Genomic DNA, 14,918 nt, shown 5'->3' with positions numbered 1-14,918 from the left:
TATGCTTATCCTGTGAATGGCCTGAACAAGTAAGACCAACTCATTTGAATTTATAATTAAATATCAACACTATCAATTCATTTGTCTCCACTTGAAATACTGATTCTTTGCTGCTAGTATAGGAAACTAATTATGAAGCAACTTCTGATATTACATTATGCTGAATTTTAGTTTGTGTTAGATATGGTTTTTAGTGTCCGTGTGTTGGTGGTATGAGAGTATCAAACTACTGTATCAAACAAATTCTGCTTTCAACTCTGCTTTCTACACCCCTGTTTTTTCAGTGCATAATGCAAGCATACAGTTTGGAATAGCTAAACCCCCAAAGAAAAGTACAGAATCTGCACTGAAAGGGCAAAGGAGGAAAAGGCAAAGGAGACTTGTGGGGTCGTTCCAGAAAGTGCAGTTTTCAGCGGAAAAGCTTTCAGTAATACACCTCTTCTGCCACAGGAGGGCTTGTTGGCTTGGCTGACTCCTGGAGAAAGCTTATCATTACTGACTGCTACCTTCCTGACTGTCTTGCAAATGTGAATTCCGAGAAAAACTTGCTTTCTTCCCTTTTGTGGCATGCCTTTTGCCATCTAGTAGAGGAATCAGTTGTAGCATAACTCCAAACAGCATCTTTTGGCCTCTTTTAGGCAAACGTGTCTCGGTTCAGGTACTCTTAAAAGCTGAAGTAATCTTGCTTTCAGTAACTTTCTTTGCCAAAGTGTAGTAAAGGTTGTAAATTACCCTGAGATAAAATATTCCCAACAGCTACTGGTACTTAATAAAACAATGCTGAACCAGTACTTAGCACAGATGTTACTGTTAGGGCCTAGCAGCGTTAGGTGAGGCCCAAAGCGTTGAATCAGCAATGTAAGCTGTTGTGCATTGTGTAACTTTTATGTAAAGTATCTTTTTCCTTACTTTTCTGACATAGACTGTCCACTTGAGAACAAAAACACCTTCTGAATGCTGAGATGTGTTTATTCAGAACTTCCTACATAGCCACTTCACTTTCTTCTCCCTTTCCCCCTTTCGAGATTGCCGGTAGGATCAGAGCGATCGCAGTTCTCAACGTGAATATGAGATGTGATCCCAGGGAAAACTCTCTGCATGGGCAACATCCTGCCAAGGACCTGTCCCTTGGTAATTCTGCCATGGTATCTGGTGGGGTGGATGCAGAGTAGTTTTACGCAGAAGCCTGGTGAAAATGAGAGGAAGAAAAAAATCAGATGACGTGAATTTGTTCTGTTTCAAAAGAACTTACCCTTTTCACTAAGACAGCAATAATGGGAACATGAGAATAGCAAAGATACCATACTATGGCCTTAAAATGTAGATAGTGATCAGAGCTGCTGGCTTGTTAGGGAAGAGAAGATGAAGGGGCAGGGAGAAGTTGGGAAATCTTCCTTCAGTAGAGAGAAGAGCTTGAAAGACATTCTGTAGAACTCAGGCTCCTTATTTTTAATTATTATTTTTCCCCTGCAATTTGGACCCCAACCTCAGTACTTGTAGAGAGAAAACTAAATAATGGGTCATCAAATTGAGATCTTGCCTCCCTGTACTTGAGACTGGGTGTCCTATATCGCACTTGAACAAAGGAGCAGAAATTTATGATTGTGAATGGATGGGAAATGGCTGAAGACATGCACATTGCTTAAAGGGTTGACAACCCACCAGGGATCGTATCTTAGGTGAACACAAGACAAAATGAAATACTAAATGAAACATAGCTCTTTACCTGATCCCCTAATTTGTACTCCATCATCAATGGCATTTCCATTATGAAAGAATTTGATGGGTCCGGAGAGCTCGCCAGAAAAGGGAGCGTACACCGTTGCTCCATCAGCACAGATGACATCCACACCCTTGTGCTTTTCTCCTTTACCACCACGTCTGAAAACAACCACACAGTTAGAGAAGTCTCTGCCAGGCCTAACGTCTTGTAGAGAGAGGTCACGGAGTGAGATCTGGTTCTTAGCACTAAGATAGCATTGATGTTGTTGACTGTGGCAAAAGGATCTGTTAAAATCGGGTAGATTATGTACGGTCTGTTATCTATGGGCTGTTAAAGTTGTAGCTTTGGAAATGAGGGGGAGGGAAATGTATTTCTCACTAGCTTTGAAACAGAACAGTCCAGTCACAGAAGTACTGGTTCAAAGGAGCCAGAGAGGACACCTACTATAACCTTCAGCTTGAGTCAAGGCTGTTCCCTGTGCCAGGTCAGGCACGGCTTTGCCTCAGCCACAAAAACCTCCAAGCACAGAGGTTTTCTGAAGCACCAGGACAGCCTGTTTTGGTGTTGCATTACCCCTGTAATGAAAACACTTCCTCGTGGCCAACTTAAACCCTCAGAGCTGTATTTCTTAAAGAGCTTGAGCAGAGTTCAGCTCTATTTCAACGGAGCAACAGCAATGACCCACGTGTTTAAAAGTACCTTGGAGCCCCATAGTATCCACAGCCATAGTTATCACAGCCCCTTATCTCGTTTGTAGGATTCCCAGCACATACAGTTCCCCAGCGAGTATCTTGTTGTGGGAATGGTGGAACAACTGGAACATCTGGACACAGAAACAGGAAAGCAGAGTTAACTTTCAGGTTCATTTTTAAGTATTTCATGTTTGCGACCACTACGTTTTCGTATTAGGTAGGAACATACTGGAGTTACATTCTGTACATGCAATTGATGTTTCCTCCACAAAATTTGTCACCCTTTTGGAAATGTAGGTACAGCGTGCACCTCAGTCTGCATCTTAATGTTTTTTAATCACGACTGGCTGATATAAAGAAAATACTTTTAAGAGAAGGAAAAAAAAACAAAGCACACACCCAAAAAAAGGATTGTCACAGTTGTAAACTAGTGTATAAACTGAGGGATAGGAAAAGACTCATCTCTCTTTCTTATTTTTTTGCCCAGGCTAATGGGTTTGGAGTCCTTAACTCCTATTCTACATCAACACCAAAATCTTTAAATTTGTACTTGAAATAAATCAACCTAAAGTCTGAGCTAGATAACATGTCATATTGAAAACCTTGCTGGTAGCAGCAAGGTTAAAAAAGATGTCTGACTCACTTTATTGCTGGGACCTGGTGCTGCTGTGTCATAGGGGGGCAATGAGGAGAGAGAAATAAAACTTAATAATAGTTAATAAATAATAGTTCTCCTAAAATAGTTCTCCTTCCTATAACATGCTCTACAGTCCTGTTTATATGTATAATACATGTTTTCTTTCTTTTGGATGCTGCCCTTAGGAAGACTGTTAGGTAGAGGCTCGTGCTACTTGGTATCATCCTTATTTGCAATTACACATCCTTCCATCCATTATACAACTTATTCTGTTTGTTTGCTTTTACCGGGTGTAAGGAGAGGAGTAGGGTCGGAGCGGTCGCAGTTCTCAACGTGAATGTGAGACACGATACCAGGAAATACTTTCTGCATGGGCAGCATTCTTCCTAGTTGTTGCCCTCTCTGGATTTGGCCGTGGTATCTGATGGGATGAATACAGACGAGTTTTACACAGTAACCTGGAAAAGACGGGAGAGGAAGCGAGGTCAGGAAATATCAGCTGCCTTTGTTCTTGCGGAGTGCAAGAAATCTTCCATGCTGGTTTGCCTCTGGAGACTGCAAGGCTGAGGCAGAAACGTAGACATGGTACCAAAGATCCTGACATAAAAATTAGATTGCTATGGGAACAGGGAAATGAAGGAGTTGGAAAAGGAAAACATCCCCTCAGCAAAATAGAGGACTTCTGATACTTTATTTGTATTTTATATATATGTGTGTATATATATAAATATTTTTTTTTTCTCTTGGTATTGTTTTTCTGCTATTTTTCAACTCCTTTCTTCCCTCCTCTCCAAGAAAAGCGTTGGAAAAGGCCTGTATCCTGCTGGTACCTTCAGTATTTCTGAGCATCAGCATAGCTGTGCTTCAGTATAGGAACTGGAGAGGGTGCAAGACTAAATCAGCACTCTGCTTGACTTGAAGAGCCACAGATATATCTTAAGCAAATAAGAGTATTGTCTGTGCCTGCCTCATGATGTATGTGCTGTTGGTACTTGCCTGACCCCCTGATCTGCACTCCATCGTCAATGGCGTTGCCGTTATGGAAGAATCTGATGGGTCCGGAGAGCTGGCCGCTGAACGGGGCGTACACCGTCGCGCCATCGGCACAGATGACATCCACGCCCACGTGCCTTTCTCCTTTACCGCCCTGTCTGGAAACGTAAATAATGGGATCATGCAGTCTGTCAGGCTCTCTAGAGGTAGGTCGGATAGCACAATACATGAAGAATGTCTCAAAATTTGAATGGTTACATCTGCAGCGAAATTGGAAAATGTTAATGGCTTCAATCTTTTTTTTTTTTTTTTTTTTTTTTTTAATTACAAAATATTTGTATTAATCTGGCCCACTTTTAAGAGGGACAAAATTTCAGACTTTAAGCCTGTTTTTAATTTTAACAAACTCATGGGACATTTCAAGCTGTTACAGAAAAGTACCCTTCTTCTGCCCCAACATACATCTGTGTCAGTGTAAAATAGAATTGTATGTCTGGCATTTTCTCATTTAGAAATTCAGAAGTTGCACGCTGAAGAAGGGCAGTTTTTTGTAGGGCCTGAGCATTTTTGAGGACAGCATAGCCTTTTCTGTTATGAGGTGCCTACTTAGAAAAATTGATGCCTGCAGGTTTCTGTTTGTGCAATCTAATCTGCATGGCTTCCTATAAGCTCTGTTGATGAATGTTAGTTAAGTATGTGGTCTATAAGAAACAAGAATAAATTACACTAGCCCTTGAAATATTTTCCATTGCTGTTACTACTATTATCGCTAGTATATGTAGTAGTCTTGCTTCTTCATCCCTGTGTCTGTTAGTTAAAATAATAGTAATGTGTTTCAGCAAGATTGCCAAGTAATGTCCCAAGGATGAGTAAGAGATCACACAGGAGACCATTTTCTCTCATTCAAAGTGTAGCAGAAATATTAATAAATGCTATATGAAAGATGCTATCAGTGATTTTATGTACTGCTTGGGTCTTGGTGAAAGAAGGCAAAATAAGCAAGCCTTTGACTTTTGAAAGATGTTTAAACTTGACCCTATTTTCTTTGTGAGCTCTTGATTTAGGTAGGCAACAACAAGCTCCACAGCTTCAGGATCCCGGTGCCCGCCTGGGTTACCTGCTAGCGCCGAAATTGCCACAGCCGTATCTGTCACAGCCTCGGATCCTGTTGGAAGGATTCCCGCTGCACAGCTGCGCCCAGTGCCTGTGCTGTTGTTGGGGAGGGTGGACATCCAGCTGCTTGGTGAAAACTTCACGTGTAAAAGAGGAAAATAGAAAAAATATATATATATATTTTTTTAAAAAAAACACACACATATTGTTAGTGCAGTGCAAGGGAAGGAATTAAGCTGCAACATACAGTGCTTAAAGTGGGAGATGTGCGTGACTTCTGCCCCAGAGGAGAGGTTCCTTTCTTAATGACAGGTAAACAGGGCTGTTCATGAGCTTTTGTGATTTCACAAACTCTATCTATGAGAACATTGTACAACCTGTTTTATATATATATAAAGTTTTGATCCCGTTCCTGGAAGCCTTGTGTCTTAATTATTATAAGATAGAGAAACTAAAATAAACCAGAGATTTAGATACACATTTCAAATATTAGTTTCTGAAATAATTCCAACTACTCACTATTTTCATGAAGCCAAAACACTTCAGTACAGCTCTAACTCTAAATGCACACCCTTTTCTACTTTTTACAATAATTATACTAGTACGCATTACCATAATTCTTCATAAAAATAGATTGAAAAAACTTAGCATTATTTATGTTGGAGAGAATTTCAAAAATTCACGAGTGTCTGCCTAAAAAACTCAAGCTGCAGCGGAGTGATCTCAACTCACCAGCGGACACCACGCTGACCAGGGCGATCAGGCTGAGAGCTGGCATCTTGTGGCCTCTTCCCTGGTGTTCTTCGATCAAATCAAAGACGTCGTGCGGTAGCTGCCTTTAGTATTTATGTGTTTCTGAAGGCAGAGATCTGTTATCTTGGGCAATCAGCCCTGAGCCCGGAGCAGGCGGTGTTGCCATATTAGGCACTAAGGATGTCCACAAAATATAACAGTTAGAGCCGGTTGGGAAAGGCAGATAAAATAACTGGCCTCTTAGCACACAGTAACAGATGGAAATGAACAATCCCGCATTTCAGGAAGCTCTGGTTGAGCCATTTCTTAACACCTTTTCTTCCCCTTCCTCAAGTAAGGGCACACTTAGGCCAAGCATGGTGGGAGCCAAAAATCTGATACAGAGGATTCAGCTGGTGGGAAAAGATGGGTGAAAGTCTGTGTTTTGTCTTGCCTTCTGTGTGCATAACCTGCGTGTCCTTCACTGCTCGCTCCAGTACCTCCTCCCCAGGGGTGTGTGCCCCTTACAGCTTTCTAACATTGCACACATGAGGGTGTAATGTTTGGGGTAGGACAAACATTCACAGGCTAAGAAATGCAGATGCTTTTGCGTGGCAGCCTGCTTTGCTCTTCATCTGAAATTACCTCCTTGTCTGGACATAAACCCATGAGGTCGTTTAACTGAAACTCTGCTTTTTGACAATGAAGTGCTTGTTAAAACATCTTCAAATTCTGAAGCAAACAGTTACCAACCAAAGCTGCATTGCATAACTGACGCAGAGTTAAAAAGAAATCGAGGTTTTATAATGGTTCATTTAGCATTTGCTTGGCTTCAGCTAGGGTACTGTTAAGCAACGTCTCCTCATTGTTCCTTCCAGCCAGATTTTCTGCACTACTTATAGAAAAGCATTAGATTTTCTTTACGAACAGATCTTAGTTAATACGAAATTTAAATAGGTACAGAGCTTTCGTGTAAGCTGTCCAACACTCCAAGCTATAGTAACCTCTGGAAGCCCTGCACATTTTCTGCAGAGGAGAAACAGATGTCTGTGCTGCACTGCTGGTTTGCAAAGAGTGCAAATTGTGTTTTCTCAGAAACTCCCTGCAACAAGCAGCTGGAGACAAATTCCTGCCTTGTGGTTCCAAGCTTTTTTTACAGCCAATATTCAACCCCCAAACAATATTTTAGGCCTCCCTGGAGTTATTACAAGCGGCTTTAGTGATTTTATCCCTGCTGCTTTCTCCCCTGTCCTGCCAGAAAGAACTGCTGTTTTTCACACTCGGAGCCACCAAACAAGTATTTATATAAATATGTTGTTTCCAGCTTTCCAGGCTTATTCGCCTTCATTTCTCAAGCTATTTACGCTGCACAGATGGAGAGCTGCATCCTGCCAGGAAGAAATGACCTGAGACTTAGGAGCCAGCTCATGTTTTTCCATGACCCAGGTCCCTCACTTCCTCTTCAACTTCAGCACATTTTGAGATGTCATCTAAAGTTTTTGGATCTTAGATTGCATATATTGGTTAAATTACCCTGAACTTCCAGAACGCTTTAAAGGTTCTATGACTGTCTGCATAAAACACTTGTACGTGACACTTAATGTCCACAGCTGCTGCCTGGCACCTATTTCAGTCCCCAGTCACCTCTTTGAGGCCAAAAGAGCCCAGAACCCCTCTAAGAAGGCGGTGCCGTGCCAGAGGCTGCCCGAAGGCCTCTGGGCTCTATTCAGAAGGCAGAAGGGATGAATGAGCAAGCAAGGCGTTGCGTTAGATCTTACTCCTGGCGTGTCTCCCAGCTGTCGGTTTGCACTCGCCATATTTTAAATACATCATTAGGCAAATTCACCTGCGGCAGACCTGCTTTGAAAAGCTAAGGATTTTTGTAAAGTTTTGTGAACTCTTAATTTTCCCGAGGAAGAATTTACAGCACCTCAATGTGCTCTACAAAGTCTGGCAAAGGGAAGGCTGGGTGTAAAGCCAGCCAGCCCAACCGCTAGGCAGGAGGACAGAGGTGCAGCTGCTATGGGGGCTGAGGCACTGAAGAAGCTTTTCTCCAAGTCCTGCTTTGGCATTTTATAAAACTGCTCTCAGCTACCTGTTCTTTGCATTTTTTTCCCATTTCATTTTCTTTACAGAATTTACTCCAAATTGCTTGTAGCTGTGTACGTTTATTAAATTTTCTTTGTGAGCGGTCTTAACAGCACTGGATCTTGTTCTCTCTCTCTAAAACATGTCAAAATGCCATTTGTTACAATAACGTATCTATCAGACGTCTGGCAAAGTATCCTTCTAAAAAAAAATGCGTTGTCTTGCGTGTGTTGCTGCAGTTTAGGTTTCTCACTGCGTTCCCTGTCCTTGCTGGGTGGGCTGCGAGGTGCAGACCCCTCACCTTGGGCCTGAGGCAGCTCCGAGCCAAAGCCGATGGGATTCCTGTGTTGGGCAACAGAGATGTCAGTCTAACAGTCGGTAGGTGCAGTTGTGAAAGCGACTGTCTGGGCGCTTAGCACACCCTAACAGAAGGATATGGAACAATCGGGGAGTTGCACAGCCCCGGGAGCTGCACTTGCTCCATTTCCTTCCCCGCGGCAGGGATCGGGCACGAAGGTGGGGAGAAGCCGCCCGCGGGGCTGCGAGGAGCACTCGGGTCTTATTTCTTGGTTAGGTGTGGGTATTGCAGCTGCAGGCTTCTCTTTCTAGAGCTGTTTTACAAAACAGTTAGCATCACCCTTCCTGGTGAGCCTGGGAACAAATTGGTGCTGGGCATTTACCTTCCGGCTGAGCTTTGTGCAATATGCCATTAAGGAACCTTAAACACAGTTTCTCTGGGAAATAAATAATATACTTTGTTCTGATCATTAACAATCAAAGTATAATTTAAAATTTAAACATAGAAGAATTTACTTGCGCAGTGTGGGCTTTCACGGTGAAAATCAAGCTGGCAGAATGGGAAACAAATTGCTCTCACTGTGTAATCAGGCTTCTGATCACTTGAGCAGGCTGAGATAAGCGAGATTTTGTGGCAATGATTAAATAAACTCTGTCTAAACAGCTTTAATTGTAGTATTGCTGGAAAATCAGCAGGCTGTGCTCGTTGATCGGCCACAAGGCAAGTTCGGCCATGGCATTTAAAGTCCGTATCATGCTGTAGGAGATCTGAGTACATCGCCTTTCTTTGCTAGTTTGAGCTGAAGATAAAGCCCTGAGCTGGTGCACAGCTCCGGTTGAAGACTCCCCCTCAGATTTATTTTGCCTTTATCGGTGTACTTGCTAAGCCCAGGTTAGGTTTTGACAAGGAGAATGGAAGAACAGAGGAGAAAACCTTTCTTTCTTCTACCCATGTCCTGTCTCTAGAGGACATCGTTCTGGCTGAATCCTCCAAAAGTCCCTTGATGCCTGGAGAAAGAAAAGCATGAAAGAAAGCAAAGCATGGTGAGCTGGTGCTTTTTGGGGGCCTTCTCGTTACAAATGGGAGAAGCTGCTAACTGGGTTAAAATTGGGATGTTCAGCATGTGAAACCTAACTGGGAATGTTTCCTTTCTCTGGGAAAAAAACTTCCTGCCAAAAATAATAATAATAATAATAAAAATGGTCTAAACTGGAGAACACTGAGGACTTTTGCTGGAATGTTTCTACTCTCATTTAAAAATTTAACTTTTTTTTTTAATCACAGAAGATTTGGGTATAGGAACTGGCCTTTGTGGCTGGGTGCCTCTGCAGGTTTGGGCCTTACATTTATCTGGATGTGCTGATGTTTTATTCATGGCAAAGCTAAAGTGGCTCCTCAGGAAGGGGAATGGGTCACAGCAGGTTCAGAATTTTTCACAGATGTAGCACATGTCTTCCTGTACTTTCTTGTAAAAACAAACCTGCTGCTGGGACATACACAGCTCCCACTGTAGCAGCTTCCTTGCTTACCTAAGACTGCAGTGGCGTTGATGAATGTGTGTGCCCACAGCTCTTGTTGGATGCCAGAAGCAGGTTGGTAGCACTGCCTGGGAAAGCCCTGTGCTGTTAACAGGAGTCTGTTCTCTTGGGAAAATCTTCAGCTGATTTGCTAATGGAAAGAAGTGCCTCACTTGGACAAAAAGAAACCTGAGCTTGGCAAGGCAATCCCAAAGCAGGAGTCTGGGGGAATGGAAAGAGTTACTTCATCAACCTTGTTTTACATTTTTTTGTGGTGGGCCCCGGGAAAGCTTTGAGTTTCAGCCTTATCCATTTTTTCCCCATCTGCAGAACCCGACCCAAATCTGTGACAGCACCAAAGGGATTCGAAGCAATTTCTAGTGGAACAGCCCTTTAATGATATGAATTTGCCATAGGTAAGCACAGTGAGGTTTCTGGCTTAGTGAGGGACCGCTGGTGTTTGGTGGCACAGCGTGGCGAGGTCCCCGAAGCTCCGTGCCTCCCCCGCGATGTGTAGGATACAAAAATAGCTTTAAAGCACGTGTTATATGCCTGTGCTAGGATAACAACCAGCACTTTGGTTATGGATACTTATGGAGCCACGGAGAAGGATCAGTGGCTTCCACTTTGCCAGAGCAGCCACCAATGCCCAGTCAATTCAATGAGCAGCCAAGGGAGGAGCCGAAGGCTTTGCGTGGACGTGCAGCCTCCCTTCACAGGTTGGAAGTGGGGTTTGTTAAGTCGCAGTTCTGGATGTGGACGTGGGACGTGATCCCTCGGTAGACGCTCTGCATGGGCAGCAGGACACCGATTTTCTCTCCCTTCTTGATGGTGCCGCTGTACTTGACGGGTTTGATGTAAAACATCTTAATGCAGAATCCTGGTAAGAGGGAGGAGAGAAGGGGAGAAACTGTTGTTCCTATGCAGTGGTATAAAAGCCTGGCAAAGTCACAACATTCAGTAGCAACATATAAATGACGATAAAATGATTTGAGTTACAGCAGCAGGAAACATTGCAGAAAATGCTGTGATGTTCCTAGAGCATCAGGGAGAGAAAATAAGAAAAGAGATAATTAAATATGGAGGAGATTGGGAAGAGGATTAAGTTGGGTAGAACTGCATCAGCAATAAAAGTCTCTTCCTTAAATCATCCCAAACGTGCAAAGGGGCCAGCTCCATCCTTTAACCTTTTCAACAGATGTGAAATGCCATAACCTGGCATCAATCAATTTTCTGCATAAACAGAGCTTGGCTTTCAAAAATGCCTTTTTTGTTTGGATTCGTTCACAGGCGAACACTCTGCAGCTCAGGCAGGGTTCGCAATGTTGGGCTCAGCCTAAAATCCAATAAGCAGCCGGGAGCATTTTGCAATCAGGGGTTGCAAGCGCACATCCTTCAGCTTGGCTACCTCCTCCTGACAGCTGGATGCCGTTGTCGATGGCGTTGCTGTTCCCGTAGGGCTTGGCCTGTCTGTCGATCTTCCCTGCGAAGGGCGCGTACACCGCCGAGCCATCCGTGCACACCACGTCCACCCCTTTGTGCTTCTTCACCCCCCTGCAGAAGAGCAGACCCCATGAGCAAGCAGTGGCTTGGTTTTCCTGCTGCCCCCCGTCACCCTGCTCTGCCCTGAGCTCCAGGGGAACATCCCCAGAGCTCCAATCTCAAAGCTCCTCCACCCCACCCCGCTCCCCCCCGCCCCTGTTTTGTGCTTATTTTTATTAAGTGCTGTCCCGTCCTCGCAGCCCGGACCTGGGGGCATTGTAGTGGCCGCAGCCGTGGCGGTCGCAGCCTCGGATTTTGTTGGAGGGTTGACCTGCGCAGATTGTCCCCCATTGGCCTGCGGCAACTAGAAAAGAAGAGAAGGTGAAGGGCAGCAGCTGGCAAGGAGATTTCCCCACCCATGTTGTTGAACAGCCGCTATTGCTAAGTGCCACACAGAGAAAAATCTAAAGGCCTGGCTGAAAGTCTGTTGAAATTAAGAGTAAAATCCCTTTGGACTTTGTTGTAAGCACGGATCAGGTTCATGGAAGTTAATTTTAGGGATGCCGTGAGACATCTTTCTTTTTGTTTTATGCTTTGTGCAATGACACTTGAGGGTACTTGCAGCAGTGACTTCAAGGCAAAGACAAAAACAAACATTTATAGAATTGCAGAATCATCTAAGCTGGAAAAAACCTTCAATACCAAGTCCAACCACCCAAATGATGGAGAACGGATCCAGCTTTCACCATCATCACCCACAGCCAAACCCCTGCTGATAACACAGCCCCAGCCACACCTGAGAGAGGAAGAGCTTAACGGGGGAAAAGGGGGGACAGGGGCACCCTCCTTTACCTTCTGTAAGCCTCGAAGGGCCCCAGCCTCCCCCACCAAAGCACACGGGGTGCCCAAGCGATGCTCTTTGGGGCTGGAGAACAGGGCTGGCACAGCTAAAAGCAGCGGGCTGGGTTTGTTTGTGTGCATCAACACCTCGCAGGCACCAGCCCTGCTGGCGTCGGGGAGCATACACAAAGGGGGAAATTATATGTGGAAGGACTGGTGTTAAAAGGTGCAGGAAACCTCCGATGCCTTCCTCAAGCTAAGCAGCTCTTTGTTCTAGGTGTTCTTCATTTATTTTAACGAATCATGTATTCTTTATGGAAGCAAAGGTGATGACATTAAACGCACAAACACCTCTGGGAACACTCTGTGCTCAGCAGGCTGATCTTTGAGTAAAAGGCTTTTAAGAAAAAATGCCTGCTGTTAGCGATTGGTGCACCTCAGCTGACTCTGTGCTATTCAAGCAGTGCTAGCACTCCTACCAAATTTTACTCCAACTCTCCACCGTAGCTAAAAAGGATTTTTCGGTGTGGGTTTCTGTGCAGTGGGAGAGGAGTGATTTTCAAAAGCAAAAAATGGCACAGAACAAATCGGTTCCTACACTTCATAAAGAAACAAACAAAAACAAAAAAAAAAGGAAGAAAAAGAGAGAGAGAAGAAGAAGAAGAAGAAAATGTGTTTACAGAAATTGAGCTAACTTACCACTGGAGATGGCAATCAGAAGGATGAGTGCGGTGACTCCGTGCATCTTGGTGCACCTCGAGAGCTCTGCTTTCAAAGCAAAAGGTCCAAACCACTTTGCTTTCTATTTATACATTCCAACAGAGGCTGCATCCCAATTTTTCCAGCCAATCAGAAAATTTACATGACAGCAGCATTTTTGCTTGCAGATTCGGGCCAGCAGCAAGAGCTGCCAGCAGCCCAGGGGCTGCACCCCCAGCCTGGCTGATCGGCATGTGCAGGCTCCAGCCCATTTAGCAACACCAGCTGTGTGTTCTGTGTGTTCTTGTTTGCTTTTGTTTACAACAAAAAAAGAAGAATTTTAAAACCAAACATCAAAGACAGTTTGTAACTAGTTCTCTCCATTCCTGCCTGTTACCCAATCCTGATGTTTAGCAAGATGCCATGGGTGAAAATAGGGCAAAGAACTCAAAGGTAAAAAATACATGAATATATATATGCACCTTTGCCATCCCACCATGGCTTGGAAAGAAACTCAGGCAGGTGGGCACAGCTCCGTGCCTTATTCAAGAAAAGCTCTGTGTGCCCAAACTCTGGTTAGGTAGCCCATGAGATGGGACCCCTGATCCCCATTCCTTCATTAATGCATCCCAGACATCGCTTTGTCCGCGATGACAAACCTGCAGCGCTGACGGCGTGGGAGATGTTTACAATCATCACTGTTCCTGAACGGACAAAGTGCAGGACCCTGTGATATTGTGGCTGAGCAAATTTACGGGAAATGGAAGGAGAAGAGGGCAGTGGAGCATGAACAAGGCCATCTCCAGGGTTGTTTATGGGAAAGGAGGGAGTGGGATGCCTGGTTTATAGCCAGGAGCTGGAAGTTGTTATCTGCTTGGCACTCTGGCTGCCCGGTGCGTGCTGTTTGGTTTCTTTGTGCAGAAATAACCCCGTGCCCAGGTTGGAGGTGGCTGTGGGTCAGGGCTGGCTCTCAGCCCGAATGCTGAGATGCGATCGTACCTAAACCATGTCAGATAAACTTGCATTACCTTAAATTCAGTTGGTTAATTGCTAATTTTGTTAACAACTTACCGATCAACATGAAAGAGGAGAAAAGAGTGAGTGAAGTAATGCTGTGCATTTCCCCACAAGCTAAAAATGAGCTTTTCCTCCATGTTCTCTTGCTAATAAATATCCTGAGGGCCAAAGCCTTTTCCAGCCCACTCGGTTTCACGTTGCACACTCAGTACAGTACAACAGAGGAAGCGTACCGTGCTGGGACATGGCAGGGGAACCCGCCAGCTTCTCCAAACACAACCCCCAGCCCTCTTGGCCATTGACCTGCTCCATCGCTGGCATTTCCCTGCACTCAAAGGCAGCAGCCACAGCAGCTGGCTCCTGAATGTACCCTCAGGTAGGGGGGCCACCACTACACTGGGCATGTAGACCTTACAGCACGTGGATCTGCCCTTGTTTCACGCAGTTTGCACAAAGAGCCTTTTGGACATCTGGATTCCCAGGTGGGAATTTGTTCCCCCAGGGTCTTTTAATAAACTGCTGCTGTGCTGCCTGCAGCATGTGGCAGCTGGGGAGACCGCTGTGGTCTGCAAGGCAGGCTCCCCGTGCCTCTCTGTGCGATGCTTTGCCTTTCTTTTGGTTTCGCTAACCGAGTTAGAAAGTTTCAACAGAGCTAATTGAGTGAATTAAACATGGCAAAGACTGAATTATTTGCTGACATTTCGGGTTATTTCCTCAGATAAAGATCAGAGAGGTAAAGAATGACTAACTCGGGTTTGGTGTGAGCGGTGCAAGAGCAGCTGATGCCTCGCTTGGCTTGGGTGCATTTGCAGCACTGCCTTTGGTGAGAACTGCAGCCTTGATCTGTGTGAGCAACGCTGCGAAGACCAAAACACTGCAAAATAGCTGCCAATTTCTTCACATTTAGCTCGTTGCTAGCCGTCGTCAAAGTTTATTATTATTATTGTTATTGCTGTTATTCATTTGCATAAAATCAGCCAGGAAGGTGGCAGCAGTTGGCGGTTAATTTTGCATTGCTCGCAGGTGTGTGGAAGAGTTAAAGCAAGCAGTGGTTGTGCTTGGGGGGCCTTTGAGGGAGCTCCTTGGG

General features: G+C 44.6%; 2 protein-coding genes and 1 long non-coding RNA gene across 3 annotated transcripts; 1 reads left to right on the top strand and 2 right to left on the bottom strand.

Moving 5' to 3' along the window:
• Positions 1 to 951: 951 nt before the first annotated feature.
• On the bottom strand, positions 952 to 6,004 carry LOC118173837 (myeloid protein 1). Its single transcript, XM_035338754.1, has 7 exons — positions 5,891 to 6,004; positions 5,163 to 5,295; positions 4,049 to 4,203; positions 3,340 to 3,510; positions 2,423 to 2,546; positions 1,727 to 1,881; positions 952 to 1,186 (listed from the first exon to the last, which is right to left on the bottom strand). Exons 1-7 carry the CDS (start codon positions 5,934 to 5,936, stop codon positions 996 to 998), a joined length of 975 nt encoding a protein of 324 aa, XP_035194645.1. The 5' UTR covers positions 5,937 to 6,004; the 3' UTR covers positions 952 to 995.
• Positions 6,005 to 8,720: 2,716 nt separating this feature from the next.
• On the top strand, positions 8,721 to 9,441 carry LOC118173839. The gene is made up of 2 exons (XR_004754412.1): positions 8,721 to 9,047; positions 9,244 to 9,441. It is a non-coding gene; the product is annotated as an uncharacterized LOC118173839 (long non-coding RNA).
• A 726-nt stretch (positions 9,442 to 10,167) lies between these two features.
• Positions 10,168 to 12,970, bottom strand: LECT2 (leukocyte cell derived chemotaxin 2). The gene is made up of 4 exons (XM_035338755.1): positions 12,815 to 12,970; positions 11,543 to 11,639; positions 11,202 to 11,347; positions 10,168 to 10,673 (listed from the first exon to the last, which is right to left on the bottom strand). Exons 1-4 carry the CDS (start codon positions 12,858 to 12,860, stop codon positions 10,507 to 10,509), a joined length of 456 nt encoding a protein of 151 aa, XP_035194646.1. The 5' UTR covers positions 12,861 to 12,970; the 3' UTR covers positions 10,168 to 10,506.
• Positions 12,971 to 14,918: the final 1,948 nt, after the last annotated feature.

The sequence above is a fragment of the Oxyura jamaicensis genome, chromosome 13 (genome assembly GCF_011077185.1).
Source record: "Oxyura jamaicensis isolate SHBP4307 breed ruddy duck chromosome 13, BPBGC_Ojam_1.0, whole genome shotgun sequence".
Taxonomy (NCBI): domain Eukaryota; kingdom Metazoa; phylum Chordata; class Aves; order Anseriformes; family Anatidae; genus Oxyura; species Oxyura jamaicensis.
Note: the sequence above shows the minus strand (reverse complement) of the source record. Positions and strands in the feature narration are given on the sequence as shown.

Bases quoted from the DNA above. Each gene is read 5' to 3' on its own strand.
- LECT2 (XM_035338755.1), bottom strand. From the start codon at position 12,860: ATGCACGGAGTCACCGCACTCATCCTTCTGATTGCCATCTCCAGTG. The intron at 11,640-12,814 runs GTAAGTTAGCTC...CTTCTTTTCTAG, and splicing joins TCTGATTGCCATCTCCAGTG to TTGCCGCAGGCCAATGGGGG. The intron at 11,348-11,542 runs GTCCGGGCTGCG...GCTCTTCTGCAG, and splicing joins GGCCACTACAATGCCCCCAG to GGGGGTGAAGAAGCACAAAG.
- LOC118173837 (XM_035338754.1), bottom strand. From the start codon at position 5,936: ATGCCAGCTCTCAGCCTGATCGCCCTGGTCAGCGTGGTGTCCGCTG. The intron at 4,204-5,162 runs GTAACCCAGGCG...TTACGTTTCCAG, and splicing joins GGCAATTTCGGCGCTAGCAG to ACAGGGCGGTAAAGGAGAAA. The intron at 1,187-1,726 runs GTAAAGAGCTAT...CATTTTCACCAG, and splicing joins AGTACAAATTAGGGGATCAG to GCTTCTGCGTAAAACTACTC.